Source organism: Myodes glareolus, chromosome 8 (assembly GCF_982192425.1).
Source record: "Myodes glareolus chromosome 8, mMyoGla1.1, whole genome shotgun sequence".
NCBI lineage: Eukaryota > Metazoa > Chordata > Mammalia > Rodentia > Cricetidae > Myodes > Myodes glareolus.
In genome coordinates this window covers 77,593,790-77,614,984 of record NC_142033.1, presented here as the reverse complement: position 1 = coordinate 77,614,984, position 21,195 = coordinate 77,593,790, and the positions used below count along the sequence as shown (strand labels likewise).

General features: G+C 48.7%; 1 protein-coding gene and 1 long non-coding RNA gene across 2 annotated transcripts in view; one reads left to right on the top strand and one right to left on the bottom strand.

Annotated features, from left to right (window-relative positions):
• Nucleotides 1-21,195, bottom strand: part of Adcy1 (adenylate cyclase 1) — a 115,550-nt gene that overhangs the window by 13,188 nt on the left and 81,167 nt on the right. The window contains exons 12-19 of the mRNA XM_087909178.1: nt 19,182-19,271; nt 18,588-18,841; nt 18,007-18,133; nt 8,525-8,641; nt 7,889-8,035; nt 7,356-7,454; nt 3,396-3,510; nt 555-679 (exon numbers count right to left, since the gene is read on the bottom strand). Of these exons, the coding sequence (XP_087765304.1) occupies nt 555-679; nt 3,396-3,510; nt 7,356-7,454; nt 7,889-8,035; nt 8,525-8,641; nt 18,007-18,133; nt 18,588-18,841; nt 19,182-19,271 (1,074 nt within the window). The remainder of the gene's footprint in view (nt 1-554; nt 680-3,395; nt 3,511-7,355; nt 7,455-7,888; nt 8,036-8,524; nt 8,642-18,006; nt 18,134-18,587; nt 18,842-19,181; nt 19,272-21,195) is intronic.
• On the top strand, nt 13,087-14,499 carry LOC146893914 (uncharacterized). The gene is made up of 2 exons (XR_015002786.1): nt 13,087-13,263; nt 13,949-14,499. It is a non-coding gene; the product is annotated as an uncharacterized LOC146893914 (long non-coding RNA).

The window sequence follows — 21,195 nt, the reverse complement described above, 5'->3', positions numbered from 1 at the left end:
GCACTTCACACACAAGAGACATCTCTGCCCCACCATGCTCCTACAACAGTTCAATAGTGACCCTGGTTCTTTGCTTATTTCTTTTTTTGCTTTTGAGACAGAATCTCACTATAAAGCGCTGGCAGTCCAGGAACTCACTGTGTAGACCAGGCTGGCCTCAAACTCACAGAGATCTGCCTCTCTTTGCCTCCCGAGTGCTGGGATTAAAGGCGTGTGCCACCAAGTCCAGGTGTGACCACGGTTTTGAAACAAGGAAGAGCAATGAGAAGCCAGGCTGTCAGGTCACTTGGTGACCCCTGATTCACTGTGATCCTCAAGTTTGCATTTGCTCACTCAGGAGTGGCCCAAAGGAGGCGTGGGAAAAATCAAACAGTAAAAGCAATCTGCCAACCTCAACAGTGTTGTCCAGGCTCCCAGAAGACACCAGGACACTCAGCTCCATCTGCCCTGCCACTTACAGCTCACAGACCCAAGCTCACCTTGGATCCCTAATGCCTCAGTTTCCTCACTTGCTGAACGGATCCCTGTGTCTTTGGGGTTGCTGGGTCATTTACCTGGATTCTGCCCTGGACCCCAGTGCTGTCCATCCGACTGGCCACATTGACTGTGTTTCCCCAGATGTCGTACTGGGGCCTGCGAGCGCCGATCACTCCCGCCACCACAGGGCCAACGTTGATGCCTGGAAGACAGTCACAGAGTGGCCTGTGGGCAGCTGGAAAAGTGTGGCGGGGCAGCCTGTGTGCTGATGCTGTTCCTGGTGAGAAGGCACGCACCCTTCAGTCTCAGGGTGAGGGGTCACATAGAGTCAGGTCCCTTTCTAAAGGCGCCTCCAGCCTAACACAGGTGGCAGCAATCCAAATCAACCAATCCAAACCAGCCCAGGTCTCCCCAGGTGGGCCAGCGGGCAGCCCACTCAGCATTAGCGACCATACCCGCAGCAGCACTGGCCTGGATGCAGGAGAAACCCGAAGAGGTAAGATCAATGCTAAAAAGGCTTTACTAATAAACTTACTTAAAAGGTGAGTACTGTGTGAACTGGCTCCTTAGAAAGGAAGTGTTGGTTGCTGAGAAAGTTTCTGTTCACCTTTGTTCACCAAGGTTGACCTCTAATTAGGCTCCATCCCCGTAACAAAAGGGGACAAGCCCAACCTACAACCATCCCACATCAAACAGCATTTAGGGCAGCTCAAAGGTGCAGAGTCACAACCCTGGTTAAGACCTGGTCTGCCTTTAAATCCCCTGTGCTCTCATCCGGAAAAGCCTAGTTCTGCCCCAAGTGGGCCAGAAGAGCCAGGGTAATTATTTGAAAAGAACAAAGAAAGAATTCCGGCAGGATCTTTGCTGCGTAAATCTCCCATCTCCCAGTGGCCAGACTTACAATCTCCTGTCTCATGTGACTGGGGGCAGGGCTCTGGAAGAGATGGAGGGATGGCAGCACCCACACAATGCACGAGCCTAAGGTCTCTATAGCTTAGGGAAAAGTCTTCGGTTCATCACCGGCTGCTCTTTGGGCATTAGCCAGAGCTGGACTCATGTTATCAGTAAATATCTTATTTTTACTGAGTGTGTGGAGTGGATTCTCGCTAGGACATATTTCTGCGTCACTGTCACTTTGTCCCTTGTGCAAAGTCCTGCTCTGGAGCTACCAGGAACTCTGGCTCAATAGCCTTGATGATCACCGTGTTCCTTGCCTCTAGGCACATCTCCTCTGCCCCCCAAAGTAGCCGTAGCTTCCTAGGATATTGCTCAGAATGGGGGGTCTTAGCACCAAGAACAAATTCAGATGTCCAGGGAGGAGGGCATGAACCCCGTTTCACCCCGTTTCCTTCCACAGGTCAGGGTCCAGCTGGCCTCAAGGACTTGGACAGCTCTGCAGCACCCCCTCTGGTCCAGGTACACTCAAGTCTGGGTTACCATTTGTGAGAACTTTGACTAAGTGTTCACCTTCTCTGTGTGGGTTTCCTTCCCTGTAAATGCCCTGTGCCATCCTGTCCTGGTCCGCCCTTAGTCGGACATCTGGCACACTCTCATGTCAGCCTACAGGTTGCTGACCCTGCAAATAGGGTCTGCGTAGATGCCACTTCCTGCCTGTCTATCTGGGCATGTGAAGCAATGTTCCTGAACTTCTTCTCAAGTCACAGACATGAGTGACTCAGGGAGGACACCTGATAGGATTCTAGGAGCTACCTTTGTGAATCTCAGCCACCTATAGCCAGGTAGGGGAACCTGGGCAGGGACTGGCCGGCTGGAAAGTAGAGCCATAAGGGACTAGCATCCAATCCCGTTGCGGAAACAACACAGGGACCAGGGCAGGGGCAGAGGGATCTCCAACAGATCCGGTCTGTGCCTTGTTACATTGGCACTCGCATTGATCAGAGCCTGGGGCCCGGGGAGACTGGCCACTAGGAAAGAGGCCAGGACCGCTCTGCCCCTGTCCTCAGGGGACACCATGTTGAAACAGCTTGCTTCTAAGGACACCGACACAACACCTGCTGTGAAACCATTCACCTCCCATCACCCTTGCACCCAAGCACAAACCAGAGCCATGTTTAAGGCTAGTGGACATTTGCACAGTGGAGTGGCCATAAACCTCCAGTTAACTGTATCCTGAACAAGACAGGAAGAAGGGGGGTATGGGATATGAAGAGATAGAAAGAGAAGACCAGAAATTATCTACCTCTAACTCACTGGACTCTAGATGAGTAAGAATTGGTCTGACAGTCTATATTTAGGTGAAAACTGAATTTTGTTCTATTTTCTTTTTCTTTTTTTTTAATCCATTTTAAGATTTTTGCATTTTATGTATATGAGTGTTCTGTCTGTATGTATGACTTTTTTCCAGAGGAGGGCATCAGATCCCAGTATAGAGGGGCTGTGAGCTACCATGTGGTTGCTGGGAATTGAACCCAGGACCTCTGGAAAAGCAGTCAGTGCTCTTAACTGCTGAGTCATCTCTCCAGCCCCCAAAGCAGAATTTCTAATAGGGTTTTGTAAACATAAGGTCCTGGGTATCAAACAGTTTGCCCTCTCAAGTCACACACAAGGAGCAGCTGCCTGGGCCCTGCTGCTGGCCTTCCTCCAAAACCTCTTAGGCAGCCTTGCCAGTCACCAGGGCGGGTGATAGCCTGTCCCCAGGTGACCAAGGATACAGAGGTGCCTCTGAATGGCTGCAGCAGTGAGTGAAGGGGCTTACTGTGTCCCCTGGGCTGCATAATGAATCCTTACTCCCAAACTCTTTTCTGCAGCACTGCATTGCCCCAAGTCACCTTCAGAGACGACGCTGTCCCCATGCGCTCCTGACCAGCAAGACCCATCTCTTGGGATCCCACAGGCCTACACTGACTCTGCCCCCAGCATCTCCCCTCAGTGACAGGGATGAGTCCAGAGTCACCTACCGACTCGGAGAACAAAGTCGTTGTAGGACTGGTAGTTGATTTCATCCAGGACATCAAACATATCGATGGCAAAGTCTGCCAGTGTGCTCAGGTGGGAAGAGATTGACTTCTTAGCCTAGGGGTGAAAAGAGAACAGTAGTGTGTGGAGGACCAAGAGAGGAGGTGTCAGGGACCGCCTGGACAGGTCCTGCGACTGGGATTTAATTCCTACAAAACATAGCACTCCTGGAAATAGCAGGCGCTCTTGTTATCTGGCTGGGGACACATTGATCCTCTTATCCTATGGGTAGAAAACTCAGGATATTGCTCAAACTATGGCTTCTGATGGACACAGGCAGAAACCACCCAAAGCCATACTAGTCCTAACCATGCTCCTCTGGAGGTATGGGAAACAGCTCCTGGGACCAGGACATCAGGGGCCCAGATGCCTACTTGGGCAGTGCTATCAACAGGCACTACAGATAAACCAAACAAAGACCAGAGGCATACGTCGGTCAGGGAGGGGCCCGGTTCCCTTCCTAGAGACCGAAGCTGCATCTGTCATCTGTGTGGATGTGACTGGTGAACAAAGTCCCTTCATTTGTAAGACAGTGATGGCCAGGAAGGTTTTTAATTTGTATTTCTCCAGGAGACGTATTGTCCCCAACATCAGGGAACTAACGTTCTTTTTTTTTGTTTTGTTTTTTGATTTTTGTTTTGTTTTTCTAATACAGGGTTTCTCTGTAGCTTTGGTGCCTGTCGTCTTGGAACTAGCTCTTGTAGACCAGGCTGGCTTCAGACTCACAGAGATCCACCTGCCCCTGCCTCCTGAGTGCTGGGATTAAAGGCAAGCGCCACCACCGCCCGGCGGAACTAACGTTCTTAAAACAACATTGAACATGCTTTGTTTTTCAAAGAACTTTAGTTTAGATGCAACTGAGCAGATGACGGAGTCTCCCTGTAGTAATTGCCTCTGCACACAGCTGGCTGTTGCTAAATTCTTACACGCCAGCAGCGTATCTGTTACAGTCAGCGAGCCACTACAGGCATATTACCACCATCTTACAGCTACAGTTAATGTTAGAGCCCACCCTTGATACTGTATGTTCTGCAGGTTTGAGGAAAGTACAATGTCCTGCAGCCACCAGGATCACGCAATAGCTGCCCTAAACATCCCCTGTGCTCTGCTGAGCCAGTCCTCCTTCCACCCCACACCCAGCAGCCATTAATTCTGTCTCTGTAGTTCTGTCTCTTCCGGGCAGGACCACAAGTACCGTAAGGTCACGCTGTGTCTCTTTGCCACCTGCACACTTCTATTTTATGACAGTAGTATTTAATTTTATGGACATGTCAGAAATTCTTTATCTATTCGCCTAATGAAGGGAATTTTGTTTGCTTCCGGTTTTTTAGTGGTTATGGGTAGATCTTCTATGACTAATTATGTATCGGTGTCATGTGGATGTAGGTTTGCATCTCATTTTGGTAGGTACCAAGGACTGCAATTGTCGGGGTGTATGGGCAGTGGCGACGGTCTAATTGGCTTTGGAAGAAGCTGCCAAACTGTCTCCACAGTGGCTAGAACATTATGCATTCCCACCAGTAAGGAGCAAGCGTTCCTTCCCATCTCTTGGTGGTATCAGTGTTCTGGATTTAGGCTGTTCCAATAGTCAGTGCAGTTCTAGGCCAATGCTTTAATCTCCTCCCTAAGAACTCAGGCTATGGGCATCTTCTCACGTGCTTCCTGTCTCTAACTCAGGCTATGGGCACCTTCTCACGTGCTTCCTGTCTCTAACTCAGGCTATGGGCATCTTTCTCACATGCTTCCTGCCTCTGTGGGGCTTCACTGATGAGGCACCTATCCAGACTGCCCACTTTTTAACTAGGTTGCCATTTTTCTTATTTCTTAATCTTAGGATATTATTTTAAAATTTTAAATATAAGTCCTTTATCAGATAGGTGGTTTGCAAATCTTCTCCCAGCCTGCAGAGTGACTGTTCATTCCTGCTTACAGATGAGGGGCTTTTCTAATCTTTTCTTTCAGGGGTCATGCTGCGGGAGCTAATCTAAACTCAAACTCAAAATAGTCTAGATTTTCTCCCATGCTACTGTCCAGAAATTTTATAATTTTTTAAAGAAAATCTTTACATTTGGGTTAATCACTTGACTCAAGTTAGTCTTATGAAAAGTAGAACATCTTTATCTTAGTTGTATTTTTGAATGTGGATAGGCAATTATTATAGTAAAATAGAGATCAACTGAGTGCAGCTACAGGAGTCTCTTTCTGGGCACTCTGCCCTGTTCCACTGACCAATCTGAAATATCCCCAGGACACTACATTGCCATGGTTGCTGTAGCTTTCTAGTTCCTTCTCCAGCGCTGTTTTGGCTCTTCTGGATCCTCTGCTTGTCACTATATATTTAAATTTAGTTTGTCACGTTATGAGCTATCCTGCTACAATTTTGATTGAGACCGGATTAATTTCATTAACCAAATTTATAAGCACGGATATCTTGACAGTCATCATCCTTCCCGTGCAGGGACACAGAATAGTTTTCCTTATAAAGATCTTGTATATGCCACGTTATATTTATACCCAGCATTATATTTTAGCACTGATATTAACAGTGTCATGTTTGGAATTTCAAATACCAAGTATCATTTGCTACCACACAGGACTGACTCTTACATATAAACCCTGTAGCCTGCAGCCTTCCCAGGCTCATTTATTAGTTCATTAGTGACAAGAGTGTAAAGAGTGTACTGTCCATTCCCCAACCCACCCATCATTGGTTCTTTCATTTGGGGTGTGTGTGTGTGTGTGTGTGTGTGTGTGTGTGTGTGTGTGTGTAATAATGTGATCTGCACACAAAGACAGTGTTCTTTCTTCCTTCAAAGTCCATATGTGCTTTATCTTCTTTTCTTATCTTACGGCCTTAGCTAGATTTTCCAGAACACTGCTAACAATTAATGGTGGGAGAGTGGAATATGGTGATGTACACAATCCCAGAAGTCAGGAGCTGGAGGAAAGAGGATTGGGATTCTTTGCCAACTCGGGCTACACAGAGGTTCAAGTTCCAACCAGAATAGTTAGCAAAATCTTTACTTTAATAATTAATGATAATACTAACATCGGTGCTGGTGAGAAGGGACGTCCTTGCAATGCTCCTGAGCTTGGGTTGGGGAGTTTTTCTAAACTGGATATAATATTAAACGGCAGGGATTTTATGTATGGTCTTTGTCCAGTTAGAAATTTCCTTTTTTTCTGAGTTTAACAATTTTTATTCAGAAACAGGTGTTGAAGCAAACAGACTTTGTTGCATCAATTTTTTAGGCTCCTATGTTGATAGGGCAAATTTCAGAAATTCACTTTGGCATGTTAAACCAGTTTTATATACCTGGAATAAATCCACAGCCCTCGTGTAGAATTCGTTTCACTTATTATTTGATTCCATTTGCTAATGTTTGATGAGGAATTTATGCATTTACATTTGTGAGAAATAAACACTGATCTGTGGGGTCTTCCTTTCTTGTGGTGTCGTTGTCTAGCTTTGGTATGAGGGGGTCGGGTCACCTGGGGGGGGGTGTCAGGAAGCCTTCCCTAAGAGGCTACAGGTGACTAGCTTCCTTCATGCCTTAACTGAGGGGTGAAATGGCCCGCTAACTCCTGCTCCAGGGGACTGTTAATTATGAATCAGTCTCCTCGGTAGCTGAAGAACCATTTCATTTTCACAATGGGGGTTACAGTTTTCAGCCTTCCACGGGTGGGAACAAAGGGAGGTAGTGAGGAGGAGGGCTCAAGGCTGAAGGCTTTCCTAAGGTTGGGTATCTAGAGGGAACCAGGCAATGGCAAGATAGCCTAGGATCTTCTCCCCTAACCTAGCACAGAGAAACCAAGCCCAGTATGGGGACCTGTCCAGGGTGTCAGAAACATCGACAGCGAACTAGGCCCAGGCCCGAGCAAGTGGCAAGGGAATTACTTACTCTGGTTCCTGCTGTGGGCGCCAGCCCCACGGCGGCCATATAGGTGCTCCCAATGGTCTTGATCTTCTCCAGGTCCTTGTAAAAGTCCTTGTCCATGAGCTTTGTTTAAAACAGAAAACAGTTAAACATTGCAGAACACTGGAGAGGTGACATACAGCCATCATCCACTAGGGGGCAACAGAGGAGGTGGCCTTCAGATAGGGCACAGCAGCTCCTCTGGTGTATGAAAGGGACAGCATAGGATACATACATCCATGTCCCTGCCTCCAAACTCACAGTCACTGGGGAGAAAAGGATCTCCAGTGGAGCAAGCACAGTGTCCAGTTGGGGAAGGGACTAGAGGTTCCCACCTGCACACCCGGAGTGGAAGCTGCCCTGCCCTGGGTCCCTATCTTAGAGTCAACCGGCTCTGTCTTAACCGTCACAGCTACCCTGGACTCTAACGGATTCACAGCGGACACAAGAAGGATCTGTGTCCACGAAAAATCATCCTTGAGACCCTGCAAGGAGATGACGTTGTTGCAAGGTCTCACCTCATCAAAGTCGGCAATGATCTCGTTGAGGAGCCGCAGGCACTCGACCCCCATATTGTTGCCGTCCAGCTCGATGTAGAAGTCATTGAAGTTGGGGATGGAGGCGAACATGACGCCCACCTGGGAGTAGGACTGGTAATAGAGGTCCTGCAGAGACAGAAGGGGGTCAGCCCTGCAATGCTATGCCACGTGTGGTCAGCCAGCGGGAATAGCACTTGAAAGGGGGACAAGCCAGGCCATGAGGAGAAACACTGGAGGCTCCAGGTCGTGCACTGTGCCGCACGGGCAAATCTCGAGTGGCCGGCTTTGGACTTGAGCCTAGTGAGGCGAGAGCAGAGCAGGTAAGGGGGACCATGGCTCGAAAGCTCGGCTGACTGCACAGAAACACCGACTGCTGCCTCAGGCAGGGCAGATTCAGGCTGAACCTCCAGGCTGCTCCTATCCTTAGAACCTTTTAAAAGCCAGCCCAGATTTCTTTCCTTTTGAACTTGGCTTTAGTCAGCGTCTCCTTTGTGCTGTGCCGGTGGCTGCGGTCACTACAGCCGGCAAGGCTGTGAAGAGCTCTGACCAAACGGTCCACGCAGAGGAGGGTAAGAAACCCTCCCCCAGCAGGCCCCGCGAGGCCCTCCCACTTACCATGTTCCGGGGATTGGACATGAGGAAGTGCTGCGCCACGTGGGCCGGCAGGAGGTTGAAGAGGATCCTCTTGTTGTCCAGCTTCACCCTCTCCATGTCATCACGCTCCTCCTCGGCCTGGAGGTCACGGGTCATGAATGCCAGCCACGCAGGCTGCCCTCACCCTCCCACCATGACACCTCGACACCGGAAAGACTGGGGAGGATAAGACGATGCGATGAAGGATTTACTAATAAGCTTGCGTGGGGAATAGTAAGTTACACAGAGTGGACTTCAGCTGAAGGAGCGTTGCCGCTGGTTTCCCGGAAGATAAACAGCACACTGAACAGGCTTGTTGGGGGCTGGAGGAGACACGTGTGCGTCTAATGTAACTGAACATCACGCTTGCTGGGAGTATGTGCCTGCTAAGATCTGTTCACCAGGATGGCCGCCAATTAGACCCTATGTCCATACCAGAGAACCAAGTATGCTCACCAAGAAGAGCATAATTCTGCTAGACAGGATGACCCAGGTAACAACTACTGGGAAAGAAGAATGTTGATCTACATTAGAAGTAACCGTGACAACATCATTGTGTACAATGTCCAACGTGTCCCAACTGTCCAGACTTGAAGCTTTCTCTCTGTTTAGTTGATCAAAGTGCATACGAGGAGTGTTGAACCCTACAGTCTACATAAACTTTATGGTAAAAGTTTCTGTTCGTGGCTGGTTTCTCTTTGTGCATTAGCCAGAACAGGATGCACGCTATTAAAGGGCTTTTCCCTTGTTCCGAGTGGCTAGAAGGGTAGATTGGTGCTCCAACCTCACTAAGGACCCATGCAGGGATCTAGATGCACAGGTGCTCCACATGACTGCTCTTCCTCTTTCATACCAGACACAGGACCAGAGACTTACTACAGGGGTGAAGGATTCTGCACCTCACACATTGCCAGCTTTCAGAGGTGAATAATGACGCTCCCATTTTCAGGGTCTGTTCCCCAGATCCCATTGTCCCATTGTCTCTTGAGCAACTCTTGGGAGCCTATGTGCCCACTCTAGACCGCACTAGCCCCAGGCAGGTCTCTCTAGTCTGCCTTGACCAGAAAACTCAGCACCAAGTGGCTGGCACCTCTCCAGGACACCGTATTACCCTCGCCCAGAACTTCTGTTGCCTCCACGAGAGCTCACATCCTGCTAGCACTATGACAAAAACGCTATGAGATCTGGTCTGCCGAGGATCCAGCTCATCCCAGTGAGTGCACAGTCTCTGAACCAGAAGCAGGGGGTTAGGCACTAAGGACTGCCAGCCAGTCGTAGCCTGCTTACCATGAGCTATGGCTCCATCGTGCTAAGAAACAATATCAGGGATGGTTCCATGCACGGGTCACCATGAGGCTCAAGGAATACTACCAGTGGGGGCCAATCTATGGTATGCCACAGTTCTCAGAGAAAGAAATTGTATATCTCTGCTATAAAACTTGACCCTCTTCAGGATTTAGCTTGAGAAACAGTCTAAATATGTGTGTTACGCCATTCATGAACATCGAACTCCTGGTACAGAAGAAATGCCACCACAGTGCCTTTGACACTCGGGGCCTGCCATGGAAGCCATCCATGGGCCAATCCCATGTGGTAGTCAGTGACAAACAGGGCAGGACAGGCACATCTCCATGCAACAGCACCTTTTCACTTACCTTTAGAAACACGGTTCCCAGAGCCACATTTGCCAAAGGCATTGGGGAGGGCTACTCTACTCTTCCTAGGGATGATTTTACAAGCTACATGCTGCTAGGTCTCCTGTTGAGATCTAGATTACCAGTCAAGCCAAGAAGTAATGATTTCAAGGAGTAAGGAGAGGAAGGTTTGAGTCAAGGAGTTGCGATGGGGACACAGGGTGAAAGTCCAAGCCTAGTGCAGGGGGGCCTAAGTCATATGTATTGGTTTTGTGTTTTGTTTTTAAACAAGATCAATGAGTTAGCATAACCCAATAGAAAGGGGCAGACTGCAGTGCATGGAAACACAAGAAAGACAGCCCTGGGCCCCAGACTCCAGGTCAAACCAGAGGTGACACTGGCCACCGCCACCCAGACAGGCTGGAGCCCACTCTGCAAACAGAGGGACATAGTAACTGGCGATTCCGAAGGGGGCTCAGAGTCCATGACCTCTGCTGGAAAGAAAAACAACCTGAGGGGATTGGGCATGCTTTTGTCCTGACCCACTGTTGGGGAGGCTCTATGGCGGCGAGTGTCCCATGAGTGACTCTGACTTATTCTGGGTCTCTCTCAAAGGTCAGTGGCCTCTGACTTCCAGCCTCCGTCTTTTCATCCCCCGTTCCTGTCAACAGAACATTGCAAACACCCTCTTCTCCATAGGAAATATATTACTAATTATATTTAACTTGCTGCATACGAGTGGACCCCAAACAAAAGCCTTTAAAGGGTAGAATGAAGATGGAAAAATATATTTTAAAAATAATAGCTTGGTTGTATTAATGGCACAATATTTATCTCCTCTAAAATAGTTACTGTTACTACCAGTAATATTTTCATTTAAAAAACAACATAATTGAACATTCTTTGCTGAACAATAATGTGCTGTCATAATCCCTGACTTCTGGAGCGTATGTCTTAAGGGAGAGGGGACAGTAAAAGACAGATAAAAACAAAACAGAGAGGAGTTGGAAAGAGTCAAGCATGCAGGTGGGTTAAGAGACGGGGAAATGAAATGTTGACAGAGGTGTAGCCAAAAGACATGGTGAGTGGAAGAGCCACACAGAAACCTACAATCCTGCAACCCAAGGGCAAAGTTCAATTAGACGTGACAGCAGAGGATGACAGGAGATGGGGAAACAGTAAAGAGTGAAAGGTAAGTGTGGGTAGGAAATGGGAAAGAAGACATGTATTAACTGTCTTGTTTGTGAGACGGAGCTCTCTATATGATCCTGACTGACCTGGAGCTCACAATGGAGACCAGGATGGCCTTGAACTCAGAGAGATCCTCCTGCCACTGCCTCCCAAGTGCTGGAATTAAAGGTGTGCGCCTCTACACCCAGCCCCACACAAAAGTGCTATATATGTTCTTAAAAAGGAAGTCTAAATTTCCTTTTATGGTTACGATTAATATACTTTATGCATGTATATGAAACTTCCAAAGACTAAAAACAGGATAAAAAAAACCACTAAAATGAAAGCTATCCCTGGCTCAGCACACTGGATCGAAAGGTTTTATTCTGGGTTCTGCTTATAGCAGCATTTGGGTTTAGGGACCGCGAGGGTCTTCGTTCTTCCTATGTACGTAGGTGTCTCACTCCGTGCACAGGTCAAAAGGTCCCTGTTGTTGAAATCTGACTGACAAATGTCCATCCTACCCGGAGCAGTTATTTTTAGAAATCAAGCCGAATTGTTATATTTTTTAACGAGATGAAAATCCACTAAAATTTTCTTAAGATTTTCTAAACAGTCAGAAGGCTCGGATTTTTTTAAGGAACAGCTTACTGGATGACACACATTATTCGTGTCAGCAAGGTCGCATGAGAAACACGCTGAACTGTTTCCAAAATGTGCCCTCAGCACTTCTTCAAAGGCGGTCCCTTTCTCATGGGTGCCACATTTTAGAACTGATTGGCCTGGCACATCTACCAACCATGATGAAGCACTTTCAAGGTCAGAGCTGGTGTGCTTGTAATTTTAGATAAAGTACAAAGCGAAACAACTAACGTCCTGACCTGGCAGCTCCCTGGGATGCTGACGTGTGTACGGGTGACTCTCACCCATGGCCCTGACAGAACATTCTCAGCCAGAGAACACCAGCAACCCCCAGTGTAGTGCCAGAAATAAACAGTGTGTACCTTACAACCAAGAGCCTGCACGACTGCCCCACCCTCCACTGTGATTCCTGCCAGGGTCACGGACACCCATCCGGAGCATGGCCACCACTTCATTCTTTTTTGTTTGTTTATTTGTTTGTTTGGAGACAGGGTTTCTCTGTAGCTTTGGAGCCTGTCCTGGAAACTAGCTCTTATAGACCAGGTTGGCCTCGAACTCACAGAGATCTGCCTGCCTCTGTCCTCCGAGTGCTGGATCAAAGGCGTGCACCACCACCACCCAGCTCACCACTTCATTCTTTCATATCAGGACAGCACATTGCTTGATTTTCATATCGTCACTGCAAAGGCGCTTCCGGGTGTCCTCTTCCTAGTGTGTTTCTCTGGAGACACCCCTAGCTCTAGGAGCCACCTCTTCTGGAGCAAGCCCAGAGAGGGATATGAACTATCCATGTACAGGGTGCAGGCTAGTTTTATATAAACCTGATACAAAATAGAGGCATCCGAAAGGAGGGAACCTCAATTAGAAAACGCCTCCATAAGATTCAACTATAGGGCATTTTCTTAATTGGTGATTGCTGGGGAGGGCCCAGCCTTTGGTGGGTGGTACCACCCCTGGACATCATATAAAAAAAATCATAAGAACAACCATAACCTTCCTTTGTTTGCTAACTGCCACATAAACTAGGGCACACTGTAAAACACACACCTTCTGTACACATAAAGACCATGGTATAATGATGATAAGACAGGGCCCCCAACACTCCATCGTGTCACTACCTCTTAGATCAGGGTGGCTAGGGCCAAGCAGACTGGGCTGGAATAGCTGATCCTATAAATCTGCCTTGTATGTAATAGTAGGGGTGCCTGGGAACAATGTGAGCCCTCCTGCCCACAACAGACTCCAAGATTCTCCATCCTCTCTGAATGTTCTGAGGTAGGTGTTCTTATTATTCTCCACCGACTTCCAGTCGCCAGTGGCAGATGGACGGGCCTCCCTTAAAGACAAGGGAGATCATGGTGCACTCTCGGCTGGTGCATCCAGTCTGTTGTCTAGAGGACTGTGATGGTGTGACCCATGGCTAACCTGCATAAACATGTATGTAGCAGGAAGAAGAATGAAGCTCGGCTGGTCAATGCTACTGACATGCTGGGCATGGTAGCTACTGCAGTACAATCTGTCCTGGCTAGCCAAATACTGGGTTCAAAGAACTTGACCAGTGATGACCATGATCACATCCTTTCTAGCTATTCTATATAAACTGGTGGGTTTCTGTTTTGTTTTACTTTTTTCTGAGAATAGGGTTCTGAAATGTAGAATCAGATCGCTTTCGGGTGTAAACTGGTGGATTCCTGTTTCCTTTTTTTCCTTCTGAGAACAGGGTTCTGAAATGTGGGATCAGATCATGTTCTGGTGAACTCTCATTTCTGTTCTGAAGCTGTTTCCATGAAAAGTCTTACAAAACATCATTGAGCAGCCACAGGAAATACGTGCTATTTAGAAACACACAGAACATGGGCAGTGTAGCAAACCTCAAGGAAGTTAACAGGCTTCAAGTCATGAAAGCCCTCTGACTACAGAAAAAATAATTTTGAAGTTATTAACTACAACACCTTTGCAGAATCTTCCAGATCAAAGTACACACTCCTCCTCTTTGGGTGGAGAAATGAAGAGGAAAATCCGAGAATACTCTGGAGCAAACAAAGATGAAGTCACCCCACACGCCAGCGCTCCCAGAACCATTATAACCATGCTCGGGGTCTACAACACCGAGCAAGCAGAGCGCTTACTTCAGAAAGACCAAGCCCCTCTCAAGTCACCGCTAAATGGCGCTAAAGACAACAATAAATTCAGTTGTGACCAATCACAAGAAATTAAATAATACAATCAGGCTCCACAAATATGAAAGGAACAGCAAGGGCTGCTGTGGCCAATTTTAAGTCAACAAACTGCAGATGTCAGGGAAGGACTGAATTCCCAAAGCCACTGCAGCAAGCAATGGGAATGGGAGACCTAAAAAGCCTCGTGGTTTGGGGGAACTTGAATTTTACTTTAACATCTCCTCATTTGCCAGCAGATAAACCATCCAGTTCAGAGGCTTCATTTCATTCCACCTAACATTTATGGAAGAAACCAAAATCTCCCAGTAAACTAAGACAAATGGAAGACTTCCCCACTCATGTGGTTTGTTCCCAGGGTTTGTGTGTTTATGTGTGTATTATGGGGGCACACAACTCAGTCCTCAGTGTGGTGGTGTTGAGAGGTGGTAGGACTGAGGGATGGGCCTGGTGGGATGGTTCAGCAGGAAGGTGCTTGCTGTAGATGGCTGGCAGAAGAGCCAGCAAAAAGATGGAAGGAGAGAATCAACTCCCTGAAGCTGTGCCCTGGCCTCCATATATGTGCTGTGGCACGCTCACTGTCCCCAAACACACACATCATTTACAGCTTAGTAATACGAGTGAGAAAGTTTGGAGAGGTGGAGCCTAGTGTGAGATAACTGGAAATTGTCTGGCTCCATGTGCCCACTCACAGCCCTGAAGAAAGTGTGTGCCAATCAGAGGAAAAGGAAGATACATTCTACAGCATTTCAGAATCCCAGGAAAAGAACCCTACGTTTTATACATGTAAAGTCCCTGCTACTGCCATATATGTGCAGAAAAGAAAGCACGGTCAAGAACCTGTGGGGTGAAAGAAGAAAGGCAACAGGGTCTGATCTAGTTCTACTGATGGGAATGCAGTCCACAGGCAACTGTCCTAAGAGTTGGTGATAGCTTCAACAGGATGGGGATTCTCCCAGGATTAACGATTTACTGGTAAGGAAGCTAAAAGCATCCATACAAATGAACATAAACATTAGAATTATGTTTGCCATAAGGATTATGTCTACTAATTCAACAAAAATAATATTGGTTGCTGGGCATGATGAAGCACAACTTTAATCCCACCACTCAGGAGGCAGAGGCAGGCGGGTCTCTGAGTTCGAGACCAGTCTGGTCTACAGAGCGAGTTTCAGGATAGTCAGGACTACACAGAGAAACCCTGTCTCAAAAAACCAAAGAAGAAAATAATGTTGAAATGGAATTACGCCAATAGTTAAAGATAAAGAGCCAAAATATTTCCCCAAGGGCAAAGAGAAGCCTGTTTATTTATGTAGGGTTGTATGGCCAACGTGGTATCCAAAAATAATTAACCCAGCTAGTGTTTGTCCGGACAATGAGGCAAGAGTTTGAGGTCCTACAACCTGACTAAATATCCAGAGGGCAAACAGACAAAGTCCCGAAAGTTCCATGTTTTGCTGGGGTTACGGGAAAGCAAAGGGATGTTTCTTGTTACCTGTCTATGGAAAAAAAATGTGTTGGTATGTTCCATTTAGCAACCCTGCCATCATGACACGCATGCATGAGGAACACATTCAAGGAAATGCATCTGTGCCCCCACACTTCCTGAAAACCTATATATATTGGGTGGGGGTAGAAGGTGCGGCTAGATGGAGAACCACATGATTTAATAACATTTAAATACTACATTTAATAACAAATACGGTGATTTAATAATAAAAGCCAAGGAAAGGCCATGTCAATCCACACAAGAAACAAAAATGTCTACCTAAGGGGTGATGTGATCACCCTCTGAGAAGGAATTCACAGCCAGGCCCATTTCCACTTGCTTAGACTGCAGAACAACCGGATGCCCTCCCTAGTAAACAGCCTTAAAGACCCCCCACCTCGTGGTGCCAAGTATACTGGCCTTCCAGTCTCATTCTGCGTGCATTTTTCTCTAGTAAATATTCACTATGCGATCTGAAGCCCAGGCTGATGGCAGGCAGGGTCAGTGGACCAGAGCAGGCCAGAGCGGGCAGCCAGCTGGGTTACCCCGGACAGACAGTTGGGTTCAGCAGAGACCACGATCGATGCCACAGCTGCCATAGAGGCTCTTCCCATTACCTGGCGTGACTCGGGCAAAATGCAACTGGCCAGGGTTCCTTGCCAAGAGCTTGCGAATGCCATCATCAGGGGCACCCCCCGCCTGGTCGCTATGAACCAATAGGATCCTTAGTTCCTGCTTCCGCATGAGGCGAGTCACTGGTAAGTGCTGCAAGTACTGGCCACCCAACAGGATTCATGACCCGCAGCCCAGGGACAGAGCCATCTGCACAACCAAGGTGGGAGAACACGGCAGGCTTCATCATGCCAGACCTGGGGACAGGGTGCCAAGAAGGGGAATGGCACTCCATTTTATGGGCATTCACCCCGCTTTACTGCTGGTAGGAGGAGAATCTGGCCAGTACTGGCACTACAAGAAGCTGTTGGAATCTGCAACCGGGACCTCTTGATGCCACGCCCAGCCCTTGCCATTCTTGCTGCTACTGCCCCTTCTCCGCCCTTCCACCGCACAGGCTGCTGCTCAACGCAGCCCCAGGAAAAGGCTCAAATCAACAGGATTTCCCATTCCACCAAGTGTGTCAGAGCTGATCTCACAACCTGTCTTTCCTCAAGACTCCTGTGTCCACAGGGGCCCTCCGTACCATCGTCACTGGCTCCTCCCAGCTGTCCTCGACTACCTTTCATCTGAGCCCCAGTTCCGAGCTGGGACCCTACAGTCCCGGCTGCACAGTCGAGGCCCTGGGCTGAAGACAGTCCTGCTTGGCCTCACGCACTGCCCACAAGGGCTCGGAGCCTGACCAAGATTATCATACAGACCACAACATGTATGATAGCCTGGCTCCGCTGCTTACTCCAGCCTGCTCACTGTCTGACACCCGCAGGTCCCTCTGTGGACCCTGTTTGCTCACGTGAGATTTTATTGCCTGGGCAGAGCTGCTCTTATACCTAAGGAAACTCAACCACTCTAACGGCAAGGGCTGTCCCGTGTGCATCTGAATCAGAAGAGTAGCTGTTGCCGAGGCTCAGGTTCACTAGCCTTCACCCCTCCTTTCCAGGTAAGGAAGGCTCAGAAGGCAGTTTGCTGCTGGGGAGACCACTGTAAGTTCTGCAGATGGGAGCCAAGCCTGGGCAAGCTGCTCAACTACCCAATTCTCGAATGCCTGGGGAATGCACAGCCAGTGGGGAGGGGGAGATGTGCACGCACCCCAGCACCAGGGAGCCCCACTCTGCCCTGCCGTGGACACTGGTAAACCTCACCATGCCGCAGAGTGGTTTTGTGAACACGGGTTCTAATAAGCACCCTCAGCTAACACATTTCTCACACTTGGACGGAAAGCACAGAACAGGCAATGTTGCAGGCTGCCTGGTGCCCAGATAGTCAGGGCCCTGGACCAGCTCACATGGCTACTCGCTGATGCCTCCCCAAAAGAGGCCCTCCCGCCTCTCCCATCAGAAACACCCTGAGAATTACTAAGTCCAGGGTGAGCAGAACAAGGTTTGGCATGTTTAGTTTTCAAAGGGACCCTGATGGGGTCCTGGCCATATCTAGGCCCTAAGACGACAGAGTCACTCTAACTGCTGCCCCCAGCCCGTGCACCCTGCAGCCACCTCTACAGTCATCCCAAAGGTGCCAATCCTAGAACTCAAGCCTCGAGGACAGACCTTCCGAGTAAGTCCCTGAATAGCTCGCCTGCGCTACCGAGCGAGATCTCTGGCGGGCCACATGGCCAGCGGTTGTCTCTTCTACTTTCCGCATGGCCATCTCATGCCCCAGGAGACAGAGGGTTCAACTTACCTGTGCTGCCCAGAGGTAGTCCAGCCGCAGCCTGACATCCACTTGCCTGGCATGCAGGGCCAGTGTGCACGAGAATAGCAAGATAGCCATGATTGGCTCATAGCTACGCCCGGAGAGAGCACCACCCCTGGGAAGGTGGAGAAGAAACCCCATTAGTGTCAGTTTCCAGGCAATATACGGCCATCAAAGCCTAGGTCTGGGCAGAGAACCATCTATGGAGAGCAAGGCTTAAGGCTCGTGGGCCTGACCCCAGGCCTGATTCTCACCTCAGCCAAAAGTTAGAGGCTTTGCTAGAGTCTAGACTAAAGAAGAGAAATAGAAAAGCCACTAACCTAAAAAAAAAAAAAGTGCATATATTTGGTTCACATTGGTTTGCTAATTGGTGCACATGCACAAGCCTGTGTGTGTGTGTGTGTGTGTGTGTGTGTGTGTGTAATAGAGAGGGAGAGAGTACTATGACTACAGAGTTAGTAATTGAGGCGATGATTAAGAATAATAGTGATTCATGCAAATTATGATCCGAGTAGAATGATAACTAATATCACCCTGTCTAGAACGTTCCCTCGGGGCGCCACACTCACCCAACCTTGGTGTATCCACTGAGCTCCAGGACAAGGATGTAGGATGTTGTCAGCCCGGACAACAGGATCATCTTTGGCAAGGAGGACACCCGCAGGAATATGGCTAGTGGGAGGGTGCCCACCAGGCAGCAGAGCAGGGCATGGTGCGCAGACTCACAGGGCAGGGCAGGCAGCACAGTGCGCCGGCCGCCAGCTGCAAGGACCACTAGGGAGCTGTTGGACTGGGAGCTCCAGGCCCAGGGCAGGCAGCTCACCTGGGGAGCAAGGGTGCGAAGGCTTAGGAAGGCCCAGAGTCTGGCCTCACCGATCCCCCACCCAGCCTTCTGCGGTAGCCTCTCCCCCACCTCTGATACCACCAGCCAGGCCTCAAACTGCCTCCGCTGCTGCAGCCTCCCAGTATCTATAGAAAAGGCTGGGGGCGAGCAAGGTGGACCAGGTAGTACCAGCCCCTGCCGGGTCTCCAAGCCAAACAACTCTACCCTGTGCTGCAGCTCCCTCTACTCCTACCGCCCCCGGTATGACTCCTAGGTCCCGGCTCAGCTTCTCCAACCTGTTGCTCCTGCCCCTGAGCACGCCAAAGTTAGTGATACTCACCACGCATCCTAGGGCTACTGAGTAGATTAAGACCACTATGAATACACACAAAACAGTGCGAATCTGGATCGTCAGGCACCCTGGAAAACACTGAAGAAGAAAACCTCGTTTCAGGGTTAGGGATGCGGCAGCTCAGCGGTAGAGTGTTGCCTCCCATGTGCAAGGCTCTGGGGGGTAACCCCAGTGATGCACAGGGGTGGGGGGAGAAGGAAAGGGGGGAGAGCTTTAGAAGCATGCTGAGAGTGTGAAAGTACTTGGTGTTCACAGTGAGTCCTCCGAAGGAGGCCGGGTGTGGAGCCCTTTGCCTGCTCCAGGGGCTTACTAGACCTCCATCTGCTAGGCAACAGTCTTGATTACTTTTATCTATTTATTATTCCCCATGTGAAGAACTTGCCAAAAAAATTTAAAAACAAAGACACACACAGACACATATACCCAAAGCACCTAAAGGAGAAACAGCCGTCTCCTTCTCCCAGGCACTCTGACTGGCACCAAAATTAACTGAGCAGAAGCACTGGGTATTTTTATTATAATGCATTCTCCTACCTCAGGAGTTCCATACACCCCTCCCTCCCTCCCTCCCTCTTCTCTCTCTCTCTCTCTCTCTCTCTCTCTCTGTCTCTCTCTGTCTCTCTCTCTCTCTCTCTCTCATGTTCTCGAAGTTGATCATCACAGACAGGTTAAATATAACTTTTCAGCTACTAGAATTTTTATTTTTAGCCTATTTATTTACTTTGAACACGGTGTGAAATAATTAACAGATGCTTTCAAAGATGAAGCAGGAGGTTCGTTATTCTCATGGTCCTAAAAACAAGAGTATAGATTACAATGGACACCCACTGCCCCTTATGGAAAGTCACATATGCAGACAGAGCCTGGGTCTGCGGGACTCCACGGCAACACACACAGCTGCTTCTGTCCTCCTTCCCACGAGGCTCGCAGTGTGACTTTTCTTGTTTAAAAACTGGGAGGCAACGACCACCAATAAAACAAGCCCAGGACCATAGATTCTGGGTTGGTGTGGGAGCATATGTAGCTGGCAGATCTTTGGTTTGGGTTTCCAAGTCCAGACCCTACAGTGCTTCCTAAGAACCCTGGTCGGTCTAGCTGACCTCAGACAGAAGAGGCACCGTTTGGTATGAAGCCTAAGGGCTCTTCTGATCATGCCTCTCTCTCCATTTCCCTTCTGATCTGATCTCTGCCACTGGGGAAGGCACAGCTGCAAGTCCCTAATCATCAGAGAATGTCCCCCAGCTCCTGTCACAGCTTAGCTTGGTATGGTTGGGAATCCATGCAGAGGGACGGACAGATCCCAGTCTGCAGTCCACACAGGCCCAGGAACAGAAACTTGGAACCAGGTCCTGCCATGCCCTCCAGGTAATGACTCCTAAGAAGAGCTCTTTGCCTGCTGCTATGAAGGCAGGCCAGCAGAGGAGAAATTTTAGTATCCCGCATGTATACGCAAACTGTGTCCCCCAGTACGCTTCCCGGGAAAATCGTCTATTTACCATTGTACGCCTATGCATAACTGGGCATGCATATGATTAAGATCAGATGTATTGTGGGAAGGGATATTCTCAGCAGAAAAAGTCGATACATGAGCTAATCTATCAATCAAAACAGAGAACTGCCCACTTTCCATCCTTAGTAACCAAATCCCTCCTTCTCTCGAACCCCATGTAAGGAAGCATTGAGAACTCATCATGTGGCCCACCGGAGAGTGTATCCCTTTTTAATCTAAACTATGGACTTGCTCCAATAAAATTATCTTGCTTCCTTTGCAAACCTGTGCAAATCCTTACTTTCAATTCTTTGGGTAAGCCTAGAACCTGGAAACATCTGTCCCAGCCCCTGGCAATGGTAACACTGGGACTTGGTAGAAATGGAATGTCTGATTACCACAAGCCCTGAGCTGCCTATCATGAACTGGGTGTTTTCTGGCAGAAGTGGCTGCACACACACGACAGCACCTCGTCATCAAATGGACATGGTGTACTCAACAACACTGAACTCA